Consider the following 20130-nt stretch of genomic DNA (forward strand, 5'->3'; position numbering starts at 1 on the left):
CCCTCTAGTTCCTTGGATCAATTATATTGGTGGCGCACCTATACATTATTTCCAGGAAATAATAAGTACAGATTACTATAGGAAATTATAAGATTGCTACATGCCATTATCAGACTATAATATTACTATGGGCCATTATAGGATTAAGTACAGATCCCTATAGTTCATTATAGAATTATACCATTAAGTACAGATAACTATAGTTCATTATATAATTTTACCTATAAGTACAGATAACAATAGTTCATTATAGAATTTTACCAATAAGTACAGATCACTATAGTTCACTATATAATTATACCAATAAGTACAGATCACTATAGTTCATTATAGAATTATACCAATAAGTACAGATAACTATAGTTCACTATATAATCATACCAATAAGTAAACTCAATCCCAGAATTCCACAGTGTCTTTGCTTATTCCCTTTATTGATATTCAGCCTTTTAACAAGAAACACATTCTGTTAACAGAAAACACCCTCACTATCAATTGCTGCAAAGAAACCACTGCTAACGGACACCAATAATAAGAAGAGACTAGCTTGAGCCAAGAAACACGAGCATTGGACATTAGACCGGTGGAAATCTGTCCTTTGGTCTGATGAGTTCAAATTTAAGATATCTGGTTCCAACCGTGTCTTTGTGAGAAGCAGATTAGATGAACAGATGATCTCTGCATGTGTGGTTCCCACCGTGAAGCATGGAGGAGGAGGTGTGATGTCTTTGTGAGAAGCAGAGTAGGTGAACAGATGATCTCTGCATGTGTGGTTCCCACCGTGAAGCATGGAGGAGGAGGTGTGATGGTGCTTTGCTGGTGAATGTCAGTGATTTATTTAGAATTCAAGGCACACTTAACCAGCATGGCTACCATAGCAATCTGCAGTGATTCGCCATCCCATCTGGTTTGTGCTTAGTGGTAGTATCATTTGTTTTCCAGCAGGACAATGACCCAACACACCTCCAGGCTGTGTAAGGGCTATTTGACCAAGAAGGAGAGTGATGGAGTGCTGCATCAGATGACCGGGCCTCCACTTGATTTGTTGAACACGTTGTTGGTTACTACATGATTCCATATGTGTTATTTCATAGTTTTGATGTCTTCCCTACATTTCTACAATGTAGAAAATAGTAAAAATAAAGAAAAACCCTTGAATGAGTAGGTGTGTCCAAACTTTTGACTGGTACTGTATGTTAAGGGGATGGTTCACCCCAATAGAAAGGTTCATACCTCTAAATACCATCTTATTAGATGGAGCCATTTCCCCCATTAGTTTGGGATTCAGACCTGCAGTCATCTTGATTTCAGACACAATGGAGAAGTGTTCCACAAGCAGTAAATCTAATGTAGAATAAATGGAACCTGGATCCATTTCATTCTATTAACATGGTTTATGTGTTATAGCAGTAATGGGCTTAAACTGATATTAAAATGACAACTCCATAGGTGGTACCAGGTCAGGGAGTTCATCCCGTTCCATGATCTCGCCATCACGGTTGACAACTCCATTGTGTCCTCCTCCCAGAGCGCTAAGAACCTTGGCGTGATCCTGGACAACACCCTGTCGTTCTCAACCAACATCATGGCGGTGGCCCGTTTCTGTAGGTTCATGCTCTACAACATCCGCAGAGTACGACCCTGCCTCACACAGGAAGCGGCGCAGGTCCTAATCCAGGCACTTGTCATCTCCCGTCTGGATTACTGCAACTCGCTGTTGGCTGGGCTCCCTGCCTGTGCCATTAAACCCCTACAACTCATCCAGAACGCCGCAGCCCGTCTGGTGTTCAACCTTCCCAAGTTCTCTCACGTCACCCCGCTCCTCCGCTCTCTCCACTGGCTTCCAGTTGAAGCTCGCATCCGCTACAAGACCATGGTGCTTGCCTACGGAGCTGTGAGGGGAACGGCACCGCAGTACCTCCAGGCTCTGATCAGGCCCTACACCCAAACAAGGGCACTGCGTTCATCCACCTCTGGCCTGCTCGCCTCCCTACCACTGAGGAAGTACAGTTCCCGCTCAGCCCAGTCAAAACTGTTCGCTGCTCTGGCCCCCCAATGGTGGAACAAACTCCCTCACGACGCCAGGACAGCAGAGTCAATCACCACCTTCCGGAGACACCTGAAACCCCACCTCTTCAAGGAATACCTAGGATAGGATAAGTAATCCTTCTCACCCCCCCTTAAATGATTTAGATGGTTGTTAGACTGGATGTCAGAAGGTGAATTCACCAATTTGTAAGTCGCTCTGGATAAGAGCGTCTGCTAAATGACTTAAATGTAAAATGTAAATGTTCATCTCTGCTCCCAGCATCCCTGGGACAGTACTGATCAACATAGCTGACCTGATGCAGAGGTGGAACAGTGATGTTTTCCTCTCAGTGGGGAGACTTGCCCGTCCATAGGGGTTTACTGCCCCCTGCTGGGAACTGGAGCACACTGCAGTCCCTTTCAGGTCCATAGGGGTTTACTGCCCCCTGCTGGACACTGGAGCACACTGCAGTCCCATTCAGGTCCATAGGGTTTTACTCCCCCCTGCTGGAGACTGGAGCATACTGCAGTCCCTTTCAGGTCCATAGGGTTTTACTGCCCCCTGCTGGAGACTGGAGCACACTGCAGTCCCTTTCAGGTCCGTGGGGTTTTACTGCCCCCTGCTGGAGACTGGAGCACACTGCAGTCCCTTTCAGGTCCATAGGGTTTTACTGCCCCCTGCTGGAGACTGGAGCACACTGCAGTCCCTTTCAGGTCCGTGGGGTTTTACTGCCCCCTGCTGGAGACTGGAGCACACTGCAGTCCCTTTCAGGTCCATAGGGGTTTACTGCCCCCTGCTGGACACTGGAGCACACTGCAGTCTCATTCAGGTCCATAGGGTTTTACTGCCCCCTGCTGGAGACTGGAGCATACTGCAGTCCCTTTCAGGTCCATAGGGTTTTACTGCCCCCTGCTGGAGACTGGAGCACACTGCAGTCCCTTTCAGGTCAGTGGGGTTTTACTGCCCCCTGCTGGAGACTGGAGCACACTGCAGTCCCTTTCAGGTCCATAGGGTTTTACTGCCCCCTGCTGGAGACTGGAGCACACTGCAGTCCCTTTCAGGTCCATAGGGTTTTACTGCCCCCTGCTGGAGACTGGAGCACACTGCAGTCCCTGGCTTTCTTTGTGCAGCTTGAGGATGAGGTCCTCATCACCTGTTGTGACGGATCCAACAAATATCCCCAGGTGAAGGCAGGGTCCCATCTCATCCAACACATCATTGACTCTTATAGGAGGGAGCATTACCCATGTTAAACTATGGAATGAACTGTATATTTTATGGTGAATTTTAATACAGAAACTTTAATACAATAATTCCTTGAATGTAATTAGTTTGTGTTTTGTAATGATGTTATTGAAACAGAATAAGTCAGTAATGAGGGAATAAATAAGTCCAGTACAACCATTACCTCTCTCCTCTTTCACATCCCTCTATCATCACTCCATGGGGAGTACAACCATTACCTCTCTCCTCTTTCACATCCCTCTATCATCACTCCATGGGGAGTACAACCATTACCTCTCTCCTCTTTCACATCCCTCTATCATCATTCCATGGGGGAGTACAACCATTTTCTCTCTCCTCTTTCACATCCCTCTATCATCACTCCATGGGGGAGTACAACCATTACCTCTCTCCTCTTTCACATCCCTCTATCATCACTCCATGGGGGAGTACAACCATTTCCTCTCTCCTCTTTCACATCACTCCATGGGGGAGTACAAACATTACCTCTCTCCTCTTTCACATCCCTCTATCATCACTCCATGGGGGAGGACAACCATTACCTCTCTCCTCTTTCACATCTGGCATCTGATGTAACAACACAGCACCTAAACCTGCTTTAGAAGCATCTGGACACCACCTGGTATCATACTGCTGTAACAACACAGCACCTAAACCTGCTTTAGAGGCATCTGGACACCACCTGGTATCATACTGCTGTAACAACACAGCACCTAAACCTGCTTTAGAGGCATCTGGACACCACCTGGTATCATACTGCTGTAACAACACAGCACCTAAACCTGCTTTAGAGGCATCTGGACACCACCTGGTATCATACTGCTGTAACAACACAGCACCTAAACCTGCTTTAGAGGCATCTGGACACCACCTGGTATCATACTGCTGTAACAACACAGCACCTAAACCTGCTTTAGAGGCATCTGGACACCACCTGGTATCATACTGCTGTAACAACACAGCACCTAAACCTGCTTTAGAGGCATCTGGACACCACCTGGTATCATACTGCTGTAACACAGCACCTAAACCTGCTTTAGGGGCATCTGGACACCACCTGGTATCATACTGCTGTAACAACACAGCACCTAAACCTGCTTTAGAGGCATCTGGACACCACCTAGTATCATACTGCTGTAACAACACAGCACCTAAACCTGCTTTAGGGGCATCTGGACACCACCTGGTATCATACTGCTGTAACAACACAGCACCTAAACCTGCATTAGAGGCATCTGGACACCACCTGGTATCATACTGCTGTAACAACACAGCACCTAAACCTGCTTTAGGGGCATCTGGACACCACCTAGTATCATACTGCTGTAACAACACAGCACCTAAACCTGCATTAGAGGCATCTGGACACCACCTGGTATCATACTGCTGTAACAACACAGCACCTAAACCTGCTTTAGGGGCATCTGGACACCACCTAGTATCATACTGCTGTAACACAGCACCTAAACCTGCATTAGAGGCATCTGGACACCACCTGGTATCATACTGCTGTAACAACACAGCACATAAACCTGCTTTAGAGGCATCTGGACACCACCTGGTATCATACTGCTGTAACAACACAGCACCTAAACCTGCTTTAGAGGCATCTGGACACCACCTGGTATCATACTGCTGTAACAACACAGCACCTAAACCTGCTTTAGAGGCATCTGGACACCACCTGGTATCATACTGCTGTAACAACACAGCACCTAAACCTGCTTTAGAGGCATCTGGACACCACCTGGTATCATACTGCTGTAACACAGCACCTAAACCTGCTTTAGGGGCATCTGGACACCACCTGGTATCATACTGCTGTAACAACACAGCACCTAAACCTGCATTAGAGGCATCTGGACACCACCTGGTATCATACTGCTGTAACAACACAGCACCTAAACCTGCATTAGAGGCATCTGGACACCACCTGGTATCATACTGCTGTAACACAGCACCTAAACCTGCTTTAGGGGCATCTGGACACCACCTAGTATCATACTGCTGTAACACAGCACCTAAACCTGCATTAGAGGCATCTGGACACCACCTGGTATCATACTGCTGTAACAACACCAGTCAACAATAGTTATGTACCTGAATAGTATATAGTATATAGTGATGTACCTGAATAGTATACAGTATATAGTGATGTACCTGAATAGTATACAGTGATGTACCTGAATAGTATACAGTATATAGTGATGTACCTGAATAGTATATAGTGATGTACCTGAATAGTATATAGTATATAGTGATGTACCTGAATAGTATATAGTATATAGTGATGTACCTGAATAGTATACAGTATATAGTGCTATACCTGAATAGTATACAGTATATAGTGATGTACCTGAATAGTATACAGTATGTAGTGATGTACCTGAATAGTATATAGTATATAGTGATGTACCTGAATAGTATATAGTGATGTACCTGAATAGTATATAGTGTATAGTGATGTACCTGAATAGTATACAGTATATAGTGATGTACCTGAATAGTATATAGTGTTGTACCTGAATAGTATACAGTATATAGTGATGTACCTGAATAGTATATAGTATATAGTGCTATACCTGAATAGTATACAGTATATAGTGATGTACCTGAATAGTATACAGTATGTAGTGATGTACCTGAATAGTATATAGTATATAGTGATGTACCTGAATAGTATATAGTGATGTACCTGAATAGTATATAGTATATAGTGATGTACCTGAATAGTATATAGTGATGTACCTGAATAGTATATAGTATATAGTGATGTACCTGAATAGTATATAGTATATAGTGATGTACCTGAATAGTATACAGTATATAGTGATGTACCTGAATAGTATATAGTGATGTACCTGAATAGTATATAGTGATGTACCTGAATAGTATATAGTGATGTACCTGAATAGTATACAGTATATAGTGATGTACCTGAATAGTATACAGTATATAGTACCTGAATAGTATATAGTGATGTACCTGAATAGTATACAGTATATAGTGATGTACCTGAATAGTATATAGTGATGTACCTGAATAGTATATAGTGATGTACCTGAATAGTATACAGTATATAGTGATGTACCTGAATAGTATACAGTATATAGTATATATATCATTTCCTCCATTGTCCTCTCCTGCTGGTCAGTGTATCATTCCTGTCCCTCACCATTTCCTCCACTGTCCTCTCCTGCTGGTCAGTATCATTCCTGTCCCTCACCATTTCCTCCACTGTCCTCTCCTGCTGGTCAGTGTATCATTCCTGTCCCTCACCATTTCCTCCACTGTCCTCTCCTGCTGGTCAGTGTATCATTCCTGTCCCTCACCATTTCCTCCACTGTCCTCTCCTGCTGGTCAGTGTATCATTCCTGTCCCTCACCATTTCCTCCACTGTCCTCTCCTGCTGGTCAGTGTATCATTCCTGTCCCTCACCATTTCCTCCACTGTCCTCTCCTGCTGGTCAGTGTATCATTCCTGTCCCTCACCATTTCCTCCACTGTCCTCTCCTGCTGGTCAGTGTATCATTCCTGTCCCTCACCATTTCCTCCACTGTCCTCTCCTGCTGGTCAGTGTATCATTCCTGTCCCTCACCATTTCCTCCACTGTCCTCTCCTGCTGGTCAGTGTATCATTCCTGTCCCTCACCATTTCCTCCACTGTCCTCTCCTGCTGGTCAGTGTATCATTCCTGTCCCTCACCATTTCCTCCACTGTCCTCTCCTGCTGGTCAGTGTATCATTCCTGTCCCTCACCATTTCCTCCACCGTCCTCTCCTGCTGGTCAGTGTATCATTCCTGTCCCTCACCATTTCCTCCACTGTCCTCTCCTGCTGGTCAGTGTATCATTCCTGTCCCTCACCATTTCCTCCACTGTCCTCTCCTGCTGGTCAGTGTATCATTCCTGTCCCTCACCATTTCCTCCACTGTCCTCTCCTGCTGGTCAGTGTATCATTCCTGTCCCTCACCATTTCCTCCACTGTCCTCTCCTGCTGGTCAGTGTATCATTCCTGTCCCTCACCATTTCCTCCACTGTCCTCTCCTGCTGGTCAGTGTATCATTCCTGTCCCTCACCATTTCCTCCACTGTCCTCTCCTGCTGGTCAGTGTATCATTCCTGTCCCTCACCATTTCCTCCACTGTCCTCTCCTGCTGGTCAGTGTATCATTCCTGTCCCTCACCATTTCCTCCACTGTCCTCTCCTGCTGGTCAGTGTATCATTCCTGTCCCTCACCATTTCCTCCACTGTCCTCTCCTGCTGGTCAGTGTATCATTCCTGTCCCTCACCATTTCCTCCACTGTCCTCTCCTGCTGGTCAGTGTATCATTCCTGTCCCTCACCATTTCCTCCACTGTCCTCTCCTGCTGGTCAGTGTATCATTCCTGTCCCTCACCATTTCCTCCACTGTCCTCTCCTGCTGGTCAGTGTATCATTCCTGTCCCTCACCATTTCCTCCACTGTCCTCTCCTGCTGGTCAGTCAGCACGCGACCACCACCATGGGGTCTTCTGTCTATTCTGAGGGTAGAACAGAGTTTACTGTCAGTAGATCCTACTGGAACAATCCTGGAACATGTTGACATGCATTACAATATGTCATTTCCTGTAAATGTAAAGGTGAAGCATAGTGCACATCCTGCTGACTCACCGCTTTTCTTAGTGAAATGTTCTCATGATGGAATTTGCCAGTTGATCTTTTCAGATTGGGGTGAACTAATGTGTCGTCCTCTGTCATGGTCAGACCTCTGTTGACCACATGATCAACGACGATGGACCGGACTTCATTAGATACAACAGTTCCCTGCCGCCTGCCTCCATCTCTCTGATGTCCACCTCTCTGAGGGCTCCTTAGAGAGGGCTTCATGTTTTGAAGCACGCAAAACTTAAGCTGGTCTATCAATACAGGTACTGTATGTAGAACCATAGTAAAGACCAGTATGGACTATCAATACAGGTACTGTATGTAGAACCATAGTAAAGACCAGTATGGACTATCAATACAAAGTGACCATTTAGAATGAGGCCCAGTTCAATGAGAGGAAGTCTTAACAGAACTGGGGGATGACAGACAGGAAGTTGAGGGTGGAGATCTAATATATTTTTGTGCCAAACACTAAAGCATGATATTGTAATAAATCTACACCCTATTCCCTACGTAGAACACTACTTTAGACCTGGTCAGAAGCACCGTAGTGCACTACGTAGGGAATAGGGAACCATTTGGAACAGAGACAGTAATTCCCCTGAACATCTTCCTCTTCCTCATCTGGTTTCTTGAACAGCCCTTCACTCCTCCCCTCTTCCTCCCCTCCTCCCTCTTCATTCTATTCTATCAGCCACACCACTAGCTCACCTCCACACAATACATTTACAAGTTAAAGACACACCTTGGAATAAATAACAAAGGAAAACTATTACTAGATGAAGTTGAGTGTTTTTTATTATTTCCCATCACCATAAATCATATTTAATCACTGAACAGTAGCAGACCTAACTTCATCTGTTCCTGACTCTGGATAGTGGATTAAAAAGACCATCAATCTCCAATGATATTAAAGTACTATTCTGAACATTACTGATATACTGAGTGGCAAGTCAAGATATCTGCTGGTTTTATTGTTTGGTCAACAGCACCACCTGCTGGACAGGTTTAATGTTGCTGGACTGAGCAGTATGGGAGGATGAAAGATGACACATTTAGGGCCGGTTTCCTGGACATCTACATTGAACATACTGTTTAGTCCAGGACTAGGATTCATCTGTGTCTGGGAAACCAGACCATATAGTTTAGTAGAAAGGAAGTGATACCAGCTTGTAGTGGGCTGACTAGTCCTGAATTGTCCTTTAGTTCCTGGACCATTTTCCATGCAGCTCCAGGTGACAGAGAACACATCAATTAGGACCGAGCCAACAAGCTGATCAATGATACTGAGGAGAATTACATAGAGACAGAGAACCAACTGAGAAAACATATCAATGGTTCTGAATGACAACCAATATACATCAACACCAGACATCATGATTCATGGAAATGTACAAGATTAAAACATTGGATTGAATTTTAATTAATAACAAATCAGTTTACAGTTTAACCAGCTCAGCAGTATAACTATAATCATAGAAATAAAACCCAGGATAGAGGGGCTGAGTGAATGTGGTCTGGACTCTGTGGAGGAGGGTCATTGTGTCAGAGACACTGTAGAAGGACAGAGTACCTGCCTTGTGATCCAGGTACACTCCTACTCTGGAGGACTGAGGGCCTGATACTTTAGTCACAACATTATTGTGTCTGAAACAATAACCACCACTATAGTAATATAAACTCCAGGACTTGTTATTGTATCCAAATCCACCATCATTACCTCTCTCTGTTCTGCTGATGTCTTTATATGAGACTGCTGTAGCAACACCACCAGTCCTCTCCACCTCCCAGTAACAGCGTCCAGACAGACCCTCTCTACACAGAACCTGCCACCAGTTGGTGAATCTGTCTGGATGGACAGGATATGGTTGGACTTGGCCTGTACTGGTCACCTTTCTGTTCCCTTCAGACAGAGAGAGGCGTGTGTATGCTGTGTTTGGGTCCAGTGTGAGCTGACAGGAATCTGGGAGAAGAGCAGAGACCAACGAGGGGAGTCAGAACAATAAGTTAAGTCAGATACTGTATCTCCCCTGTCTTTGATTAGAGCACAGCAGAGATCAAATCAGAGAAATATGAGGAGTCAGATAGAGACCCAGTCTTTGATTAGATCTACTATTGCTATATATTTCTAGAGGGATTGTTAGGAGTGTCAGTAAAAAGAGACTGTTAGTTACTTCACAATAAAGAGACTCACATTGTAACAACTGTTCTCTGGTCTTGGGCTCTGGAGGCAGTACAACATCCACTATATTCACTACAGACACACAAACACATTGACAGAGAGAGGGAATGTTATCATCAGACCATATTCCACATGTATATGACTAGTAGGGAACTTTCAATGGTCTAAAGTTGATGTTCTTATTGTTTTCAACACACCTGTAGTGGAGATCTTGGTCCATTCTCCTTTAAGGAAGTCTTCTAGTTTCTCTCTCAGTTCAGACACAGTCTGACTCACATCTCCAAAGTACTGAAGAGGACGGACAACGATGCTGGGTAAGTCTGAAGATACACTGATACTGGAGAGAGACTGATACCTCTGGAGAGAGAGAGAGAGAGAGAGACTGATACCTCTGGAGAGAGAGAGAGACGACAGAGAGAGAGAGAGAGAGAGACACAACTCTGGAGAGAGAGAGAGACTGATACCTCTGGAGAGAGAGAGAGAGAGAGAGACTGATAACTCTGGAGAGAGAGAGAGAGACTGATACCTCTGGAGAGAGAGAGAGAGAGACTGATACCTCTGGAGAGAGAGAGAGAGAGAGAGACTGATACCTCTGGAGAGAGAGAGAGAGAGACAGATACCTCTGGAGAGAGAGAGAGAGAGAGAGACAGATACCTCTGGAGAGAGAGAGAGAGAGAGAGACAGATACCTCTGGAGAGAGAGAGAGAGACAGAGAGGACGGACAGAAAGAGAGAGGGGCGGACAGAAAGAGAGAGAGAGAGGGACGGACAGAGAGAGAGACGGACGGACAGACAGAGAGAGAGGGGGACGGACAGAGAGAGAGAGAGGGGCGGGGATACAGAGAGAGGGACGGACAGAAAGAGAGAGAGAGGGACGGACAGAGAGAGAGACGGACGGACAGACAGAGAGAGAGGGGGACGGACAGAGAGAGAGAGAGAGAGAGGGACGGACAGAGAGAGAGAGGGGCGGGGGTACAGAGAGAGAGAGGGGCGGGGACACAGAGAGAGGGACGGACAGAAAGAGAGAGAGAGGGACGGACAGAGAGAGAGGGGGACGGACAGAGAGAGAGAGAGGGACGGACAGAGAGAGAGACGGAGAGAGAGAGAGACGGACAGAGAGAGAGACGGACAGAGAGAGAGAGGGGGACGGACAGAGAGAGAGAGAGACGGACAGAGAGAGAGACGGACAGAGAGAGAGAGAGACGGACAGAGAGAGAGAGAGACGGACAGAGAGAGAGAGAGAGAGACGGACAGAGAGAGAGAGAGGGGGACGGACAGAGAGAGAGAGGGATGGATAGAGAGAGAGAGGGACAGAGAGATAGAGGGGCGGGGACACAGAGAGAGAGGGGCGGGGATACAGAGAGAGGGACGGACAGAAAGAGAGAGAGGGGGACGGACAGAAAGAGAGAGGGACGGACGGACAGAGAGAGGGACGGACGGACAGAGAGAGGGACGGACGGACGGACAGAGAGAGGGGGACGGACAGAGAGAGAGAGAGACGGACGGACAGACAGAGAGGGACGGACAGACAGAGAGGGACGGACAGACAGACAGAGAGGGACGGACAGACAGACAGAGAGGGACGGACAGACAGACAGAGAGGGACGGACAGACAGACAGAGAGAGAGGGACGGACAAACAGACAGACAGAGAGGGACGGACGGACAGACAGACAGAGAGGGACGGACGGACAGACAGAGAGATGGACGGACAGAAAGAGAGAGAGAGGGGGACGGACAGAGAGAGGGACGGACGGACAGAGAGAGAGAGGGGGACAGACAGAGAGAGAGAGAGACAGACGGACAGACAGAGGGACGGACGGACAGACAGAGGGACGGACGGACAGACAGAGGGACGGACGGACAGACAGAGGGACGGACGGACAGACAGAGGGACGGACGGACAGACAGAGGGACGGACGGACAGAAGGACAGACAGACAGAGAGGGACGGACAGACAGGCAGAGAGGGACGGACAGACAGGCAGAGAGGGACGGACAGACAGACAGAGAGGGACGGACAGACAGACAGAGAGGGACGGACAGACAGACAGAGAGGGACGGACAGACAGACAGAGAGGGACGGACAGACAGACAGAGAGAGGGACGGACAGACAGACAGACAGAGAGGGACGGACAGACAGACAGAGAGAGGGACGGACAGACAGACTGAGAGGGACGGACAGACAGACAGAGAGAGGGACGGACAGACAGACAGAGAGAGGGACGGACAGACAGACAGACAGAGAGAGGGACGGACAGACAGACAGAGAGAGAGAGGGACGGACAGACAGACAGAGAGAGAGAGGGACGGACAGACAGACAGACAGAGAGAGGGACGGACAGACAGAGACAGAGAGGGACGGACAGACAGACAGACAGAGAGGGACGGACAGACAGACAGAGAGGGACGGACAGACAGACAGACAGAGAGGGACGGACAGACAGACAGACAGAGAGGGACGGACAGACGGACAGACAGGGACGGACAGACAGACAGAGAGAGAGAGGGACGGACAGACAGACAGAGAGAGAGGGACGGACAGACAGACAGAGGAGAGGGACGGACAGACAGACAGAGGAGAGGGACGGACAGACAGACAGAGGAGAGGGACGGACAGACAGACAGAGGAGAGGGACGGACAGAGAGAGAGAGAGGGACGGACAGAGAGAGAGAGAGAGGGACGGACAGAGAGAGAGAGGGACGGACAGAGAGAGAGAGCGAGGGACGGACAGACAGAGGGACAGGACAGAGAGGGACGGACAGACAGAGAGAGAGAGGGAGGGACAGAGAGAGAGAGGGAGGGACAGAGAGAGAGAGGGAGGGACGGACAGACAGAGGGACGGACAGACAGACAGACAGAGGGACGGACAGACAGACAGAGAGATAGGGACGGACAGGCAGACAGAGAGGGACGGACAGACAGACAGAGAGGGACGGACAGACAGACAGACAGAGAGGGACGGACAGACAGACAGACAGAGAGGGACGGACAGACAGACAGACAGAGAGGGACGGACAGACGGACAGACAGGGACGGACAGACAGACAGAGAGAGAGAGGGACGGACAGACAGACAGAGAGAGAGGGACGGACAGACAGACAGAGGAGAGGGACGGACAGACAGAGGAGAGGGACGGACAGACAGACAGAGGAGAGGGACGGACAGACAGACAGAGGAGAGGGACGGACAGAGAGAGAGAGAGAGGGACGGACAGAGAGAGAGAGAGAGAGACGGACAGAGAGAGAGAGAGAGGGACGGACAGAGAGAGAGAGAGGGACGGACAGAGAGAGAGAGCGAGGGACGGACAGACAGAGGGACAGGACAGAGAGGGACGGACAGACAGAGAGAGAGAGGGAGGGACAGAGAGAGAGAGGGAGGGACAGAGAGAGAGAGGGAGGGACAGAGAGAGAGAGGGAGGGACAGAGAGAGAGAGGGACGGACAGACAGAGGGACGGACAGACAGACAGACAGACAGACAGACAGAGAGGGATGGACAGACAGACAGACAGAGAGAGAGGGACGGACAGAGAGAGAGAGAGAGGGACGGACAGAGAGAGAGAGAGAGGGACGGACAGAGAGAGAGAGGGACGGACAGAGAGAGAGAGACATTTCCCATGAAGTTAATTTCATATCACATGTAACAAGACAGTTTAGTTACCTGGAGGAAATGGATGTGATCCTCTGTGTGTGAGAGCTGCTCCAGCTCAGTGCTTCTCTTCCTCAGCTCAGCGATCTCCTGCTTCAGTTGCTCCAGGAGTCCTTCAGCTTGACTCACTTGAGCCTTCTCTTGGGCTCTGATCAGCTCCTTCACCTCAGAGCTCCTTCTCTCAATGGAGCGGATCAGCTCAGTAAAGATCTGATCACTGTCCTCCACTGCTGACTGTGCAGAGCGCTGGAGAGAGAGAAAGAGAGAGCGAGACAGAGAGACAGAGAGACAGAGAGAGAGAGAGAGAGACAGAGAGAGAGAGAGAGAGACAGAGAGAGAGAGATAGACAGGTTCAGTCAGAACTCTGCTCTCCAGGTCCACCAGGCCTTGTTCTCCCTCCTGGACAGACAGGTACAGAACACCTCTTGGTCCTGCTCTACTCTCCTCCCTCCTGGACAGACAGGTACAGAACACCTCTTGGTCCTGCTCTACTCTCCTCCCTCCTGGACAGACAGGTACAGAACACCTCTTGGTATATCATATATATCTCATATCATCATTCAGAACTTTAAGCATATCTTTGGGAGGACGCCCAGCCTGTTTGACAAAGATAAACAAAGAATTTTTTCCAAATTTGTGCTGACAAAATAATCAAATGTAATGTTTTTTACCAAAAACTCTACATGGAAAGCAGAAAGCTGTGATCAATTAAATACAACATTAAATAGATATTATCTGTGTCATTTATAGCCTGGCATTAAATACAACGTTAACTAGATATTCAATTCAATTCAATTCAAGGGGCTTTATTGGCATGGGAAACATGTGTTAACATTGCCATAGCAAGTAAGGTATATAATATATAAAGTGAAATAAACAATAAAAATTAACAGTAGACATCACACATACAGAAGTTTCAAAACAATAAAGACATTACAAATGTCATATTATATATATATATACAGTGTTTTTACAATGTGCAAATGGTAAAGGACACAAGATAAAATAAATAAGCATAGATGTGTTGTATTTACAATGGTGCGTGTTCTTCACTGGTTGCCCTTTTCTCGTGGCAACAGGTCACAAATCTTGCTGCTCTGATGGCACACTGTGGAATTTCACCCAGTAGATATGGGAGTTTTTCAAAATTGGATTTGTTTTCGAATTCTTTGTGGATCTGTGTAATCTGAGGGAAATATGTCTCTCTAATATGGTCATACATTGGGCAGGAGGTTAGGAAGTGCAGCTCAGTTTCCACCTCATTTTGTGGGCAGTGAGCACATAGCCTGTCTTCTCTTGAAGATATTATCTGCGTCATTTATAGCCTGGCATTAAATACAACGTTAACTTGATATTATCTGTGTCATTTATAGCCTGGCACAGATAGTAAAACTACATTAAATACAACGTTAACTAGAAATTATCTGTGTCATTTATAGCCTGGCACAGATAGTAAAACTACTGTAGCGACCCGCACAGACAGCTGTGTGTTATGTGTTCGGCTAGTAGCTGGTTGTGTTGTACTTACCAGTTCCCAGTGTTCGCGGGGTCCGACATGCCAATCAACCTGCTATCTGCCAATCACAGGAATGCCTGGGATGTTCTGATGCCGGGCATCCTGGTGGTTGGCGGAGTGGCGTGGAGGGGGCGGGGCATTGGAAGTTAAGCTTCAGCCTTTGTTCTCTCTCTGACGTCTGGGCTTCACAAGAGAAGGTCCCGATTGGCTTGTGGGGTATCTTTCATTTATTTGGCGTGAGCTCAGGCCAAACAGTAGCCTGTGTAAAGTTGCTAATAAACCGTCAATTCGTAACTCGATCCTCTGTCTGGACAATTGTTCCTTTATGATCGAGTCAGGTCATTACACTACATTAAATACAACGTTAACTAGATATCATCGCCACATAACTTATGTTGAATTTAAAAGACACCGTTACCGTTAGTAACGTCTGTTACACTGTAACTTACAGGCAGCCTCACATAAAAACCTATTGGTTAACAAAGCTTTGATTATGACCAAAGTCTATAGTAGTGAAAACTCTCTCTCTCTATTCTAACTTACCACACATTCACATCACTGCCTCGACATGAATGTGTCCTGTCAGAGCCGTTTCCTGTCCGTTAACTGTTAACAGTCTCGAGCCACAGCTTAACCAATGAGCTACAAGGAGGACTGACAGTCACGAGCGGTGCAGCAGCCTCTGCAGCAGCAGCCTCCCCCGGGTCCTAGTGCCCGCCCGGTAAGACGGTTAAGATGCGATGGAACGGTTGACGGAGAGAAAATAAATCACAGAGAAAATATATTGACTGATATATTGAATTGTTTAGGGAAGCTTTGGCTTTAATACATTCTGAAAATACTTGAAAATAAAAATAAAAATAATAGTAGCCCTCCTCAGGAACAACAAAACCCTCACAGACCAACTTCTTCTTCTATGATATAATGGAGGTCCTCAAATCTTATTTTGGGGATATGGAGGCGTCTCGTGTGGCCAATAGCCTGGGGAAATGCATAGCGCCAAATTCAAATAATACGCGATAAAACTCAAACTTTCATTAAATCACACATGCAGGGTACTCAATTAAAGCTACACTCGTTATGAATCCAGCCAACATGTCAGATTTTAAAAATGCTTTTCGGCGAAAGCATGAGAAGCTATTATCTGATAGCATGCACCCCCCTGAACCACCTGAACGAGATGTAAACAAATGAATTAGCGTCGCCGGCGCTACACAAAACGCTGAAATAAAATATAAAACATGCATTACCTTTGACGAGCTTCTTTGTTGGCACTGCAATATGTCCCATAAACATCACAATTGGTCCTTTTTTTCGATTAATTCCGTCCATGTTTACCCAAAATGTCCATTTATAAAGCCCGTTTTGATCCAGAAAAAAAAACAGCTTTCCAAAACGCAACGTCATGACAAAACATTTCAAAAGTTGCTTAAAACTATGCCAAAATATTTCAAACTACTTTTGTAATCCAACTTTAGGTATTTTTAAACGTTAATAATCGATCAAATTGTTGACGGGGCGATCTGTATTCAATAACAGCAAGTCAACAATACATGCACGGTTTTCTCTCTTCCATAACATAATCCACAGTGTCACCTCTGCCTCTTCTTCGTTTCACCAATAATTAACTTCAACCCAAAGACTGGTGACATCCTGTGGAAGTTGTAGGAACTGTAAACTGGGCGCTATCTAATTTCCCTTGACAAAGACAATTCAGGGAACTGCCAGAGGGATTTTTGTTTTTCTGAACAGTTTTTCCTTGGGCTTTTGCCTGCTACATAAGTTCTGTTATAGTCACAGACATGATTGAACCAGTTTTAGAAACTTCAGAGTGTTTTCTATCCACACATACGAATCATATGCATATACTATAGTCCTGGCATGAGTAGCAGGAAGTTGAACAACAAAACCCACATGCTTTTTATCAAAAAGTAGAAATGCTGCACCCTATCCTTTAAGAGGTGTGGTCCACAAACCAACGTTAAAGGTGCATGGCGCCACCTACTGTTCTGGAGTGTGTTCAATCACGGTTTACACCTCTAAATCCTCCAACCAAACTCAGTACTTCTGAGAAAATAAAAGAGTCCTACTAACTTCTAATAGACCCTCCCCATCCCCCAAATCACTTCCAAGTGTAATGTTTACTGTTCATTTCTGATTGTTTATTTCACTTTTGTTTATTGTCTATTTCACTTGCTTTGGCAATGAAACATATATTTCCATGCCAATAAAGCCCTATGAATTTAATTCAATTGAGAGAGAGACAGTTCCATTTTAATGTATAGGGGACATGAGTCGTCATGGTTACTCATGGTTATGTGATGATGCAGCCCAGTCGGTTACATGAACCAGTCTATTCTCTGAAAGGGGCCCAGACAGCCTGTTCCCAACAGTGGGGTCAGTGGGATTGGATAGGGGCCCCCCTCTCTCTCTCTCTGACTGGAGGAGAGAAGTGAAATGGTGTGTCTCCTCTGGTCAACAATACTCACCTTGAAAGACTCCACAGCCTGTTGGAGCTCCTTCAGCTCCTTCTCTCTCTCCTGGAATCTCTGCTGGACCTTCTGCTGACTCATCCCCAGCTGCCTCTGTGGAGAATCACTCTTCAATGAGCTATCAAGCTTTATTAGTCCAGTAGATCAATAGTATAGTAATGTGACATAGGACCCATAGAGAGGAAGGTCTACAATCCTGAGGAAGTCCCTTTACAATATTATATTATGTTGCTATGTGAATGATTATAGTTTTTATGGTAGGTCTACATGTATCAAGGGGTTGAGACTGAACTTTGGACTCAAAAAACGCTATTCAGAATGATAATAGTGTTTGACTTTAGAAAATGGTGATACATTTGGAGAATCTGGGTTAACATATCTATATACTCAAGGTTTGTGTTCATATTTGTGGATCCATTTCATAATGTATATAATATAATGATCTCATATTCAAACAGATTTAGTTCCTACTGTATCTTTAATTCTTAGTTTATCAGACAGCCACCAACAAGTTGTTCTGGTCTTACCTGTTTCTCAGTCCTCTCTGCTGCAGCTGACACTGTATCATGGCCTTTATGTTCATCCATCACACACAGCAGACAGATACACTGCTGATCGGTACGACAGTAAACCTCCAGCAGTTTGTCATGATGAGAGCAGATCTTCTCCTGTAGTTGTGCGGTGGCTTTGACCAGCTTGTGCTTCTTCAAAGCAGGAAATTCATAGTGAGGTTGGAGGTGAGTCTCACAGTAAGAGGCCAGACACACCAGACAGGACATGAGGGCTTTCTGCTTTCTGGTCCCAGTGCAGAAATCACACGCCACATCTCCAGGTCCAGCATAGCACAGAGCAGGAGGGGGAGCAGCCTGGAGTCCTGTCTTCCTCAGTTTCTCCACCAGCTCAGCCAACATGTTATTTTTCCTCAGATTAGGTCTTGGAGTGAAGGTCTCTCTGCACTGAGGACAGCTATAGACCCCTTTCAGAACATCCTGATCCCAGCAGCCCTCAATACAGCTCCTACAGTAACTGTGTCCACAGGGAATAGTGACCGGCTCCTTCAGTAGATCCAGACAGACAGAACAACAGAACTGGTCCTGGTCCAGCAGAACTCCCTGTTGAGCCATTTGGACGGTTGTTCACTCTCACACAGACAGACGAGACAGAGACTCAGATCAGTTTCGTTTCCTCAGAAGAGAGTTTGTGGGAAGGGGAGGGACTTCCTGGTTCTGCCAGAGGGGTGGGGTTAGAAGGAGGGAGGGGTTAGAGGACGGGAGGGAGAGAGAGAGGCAAAGTTGAGAAGGAGACAATGTTTTAGTTCCTAGGTTAGGACCCTTAATATGGAATAAATTAAATAGAGTGGTTAGAATATATAAAGGGTAACAGTTTCTATGAAGTACATATCTATAATGCTTTTAATGAATGTTGTAAAGTCTTAAACTGATGTGCTGTGACACTAACTATAAGCGTCCATAATAACTCATACGTGGTTGTAAAAGTGTACAATGTGTTGTAGATAATTAGCTACAATGGGGGGAGGGGGGACTTGAAATGGATACAATATAATGTAGGTGAAATGAATACTGTATGTACAGACTGATCATTGAGAATGATGTGACACGTTACATTACAGTGTGTTTATTGGTGTGTAATTGGTCCTGGTGGTACAGTGGTGTAACAGGTACTGTGATGCCTCATTCCTCCACTGTACCAGCAGCAGTAACCCAAACCAGTAATAAGGCTACTGTCATGGAAAGAGGTACAGGAAATATAAAGGATCTATACATCTATGATATACTGTATGTAATGATATGTCTACTAGATGGTGTTCTATACTGTATGTAATGATATGTCTACTAGATGGTGTTCTATACTGTATGTAATGATATGTCTTCTAGATGGTGTTCTATACTGTATGTAATGATATGTCTACTAGATGGTGTTCTATACTGTATGTAATGATATGTCTTCTAGATGGTGTTCTATACTGTATGTAATGATATGTCTACTAGATGGTGTTCTCTACTGTATGTAATGATATGTCTTCTAGATGGTGTTCTATACTGTATGTAATGATATGTCTTCTAGATGGTGTTCTATACTGTATGTAATGATATGTCTACTAGATGGTGTTCTATACTGTATGTAATGATATGTCTACTAGATGGTGTTATATACTGTATGTAATGATATGTCTACTAGATGGTGTTCTATACTGTATGTAATGATATGTCTACTAGATGGTGTTCTATACTGTATGTAATGATATGTCTTCTAGATGGTGTTCTATACTGTATGTAATGATATGTCTACTAGATGGTGTTCTATACTGTATGTAATGATATGTCTTCTAGATGGTGTTCTATACTGTATGTAATGATA

General features: G+C 45.7%; 1 protein-coding gene across 1 annotated transcript; it reads right to left on the reverse strand.

Annotated features, from left to right (window-relative positions):
• Positions 1-9080: 9080 nt before the first annotated feature.
• On the reverse strand, positions 9081-18948 carry LOC135529373 (tripartite motif-containing protein 16-like). The gene is made up of 7 exons (XM_064958144.1): positions 18279-18948; positions 17749-17844; positions 13756-13989; positions 10293-10452; positions 10108-10167; positions 9634-9876; positions 9081-9199 (listed from the first exon to the last, which is right to left on the reverse strand). Exons 1-7 carry the CDS (start codon positions 18873-18875, stop codon positions 9168-9170), a joined length of 1422 nt encoding a protein of 473 aa, XP_064814216.1. The 5' UTR covers positions 18876-18948; the 3' UTR covers positions 9081-9167.
• Positions 18949-20130: the final 1182 nt, after the last annotated feature.

The sequence above is a fragment of the Oncorhynchus masou genome, unplaced genomic scaffold, assembly GCF_036934945.1.
Source record: "Oncorhynchus masou masou isolate Uvic2021 unplaced genomic scaffold, UVic_Omas_1.1 unplaced_scaffold_1148, whole genome shotgun sequence".
Classification (NCBI taxonomy): Eukaryota; Metazoa; Chordata; class Actinopteri; order Salmoniformes; family Salmonidae; genus Oncorhynchus; species Oncorhynchus masou.

Coding starts and splice junctions, on each gene's coding strand:
- LOC135529373 (XM_064958144.1), bottom strand. CDS start 18,875: ATGGCTCAACAGGGAGTTCTGCTGGACCAGGACCAGTTCTGTTGTTCT. Junction 10,453..13,755: donor ATCACATCCATTTCCTCCAG/GTAACTAAACTG, acceptor CTCTCTCTCCAG/AGGTATCAGTCTCTCTCCAG. Junction 9,877..10,107: donor CAGAGAACAGTTGTTACAAT/GTGAGTCTCTTT, acceptor CTCTTCTCCCAG/ATTCCTGTCAGCTCACACTG.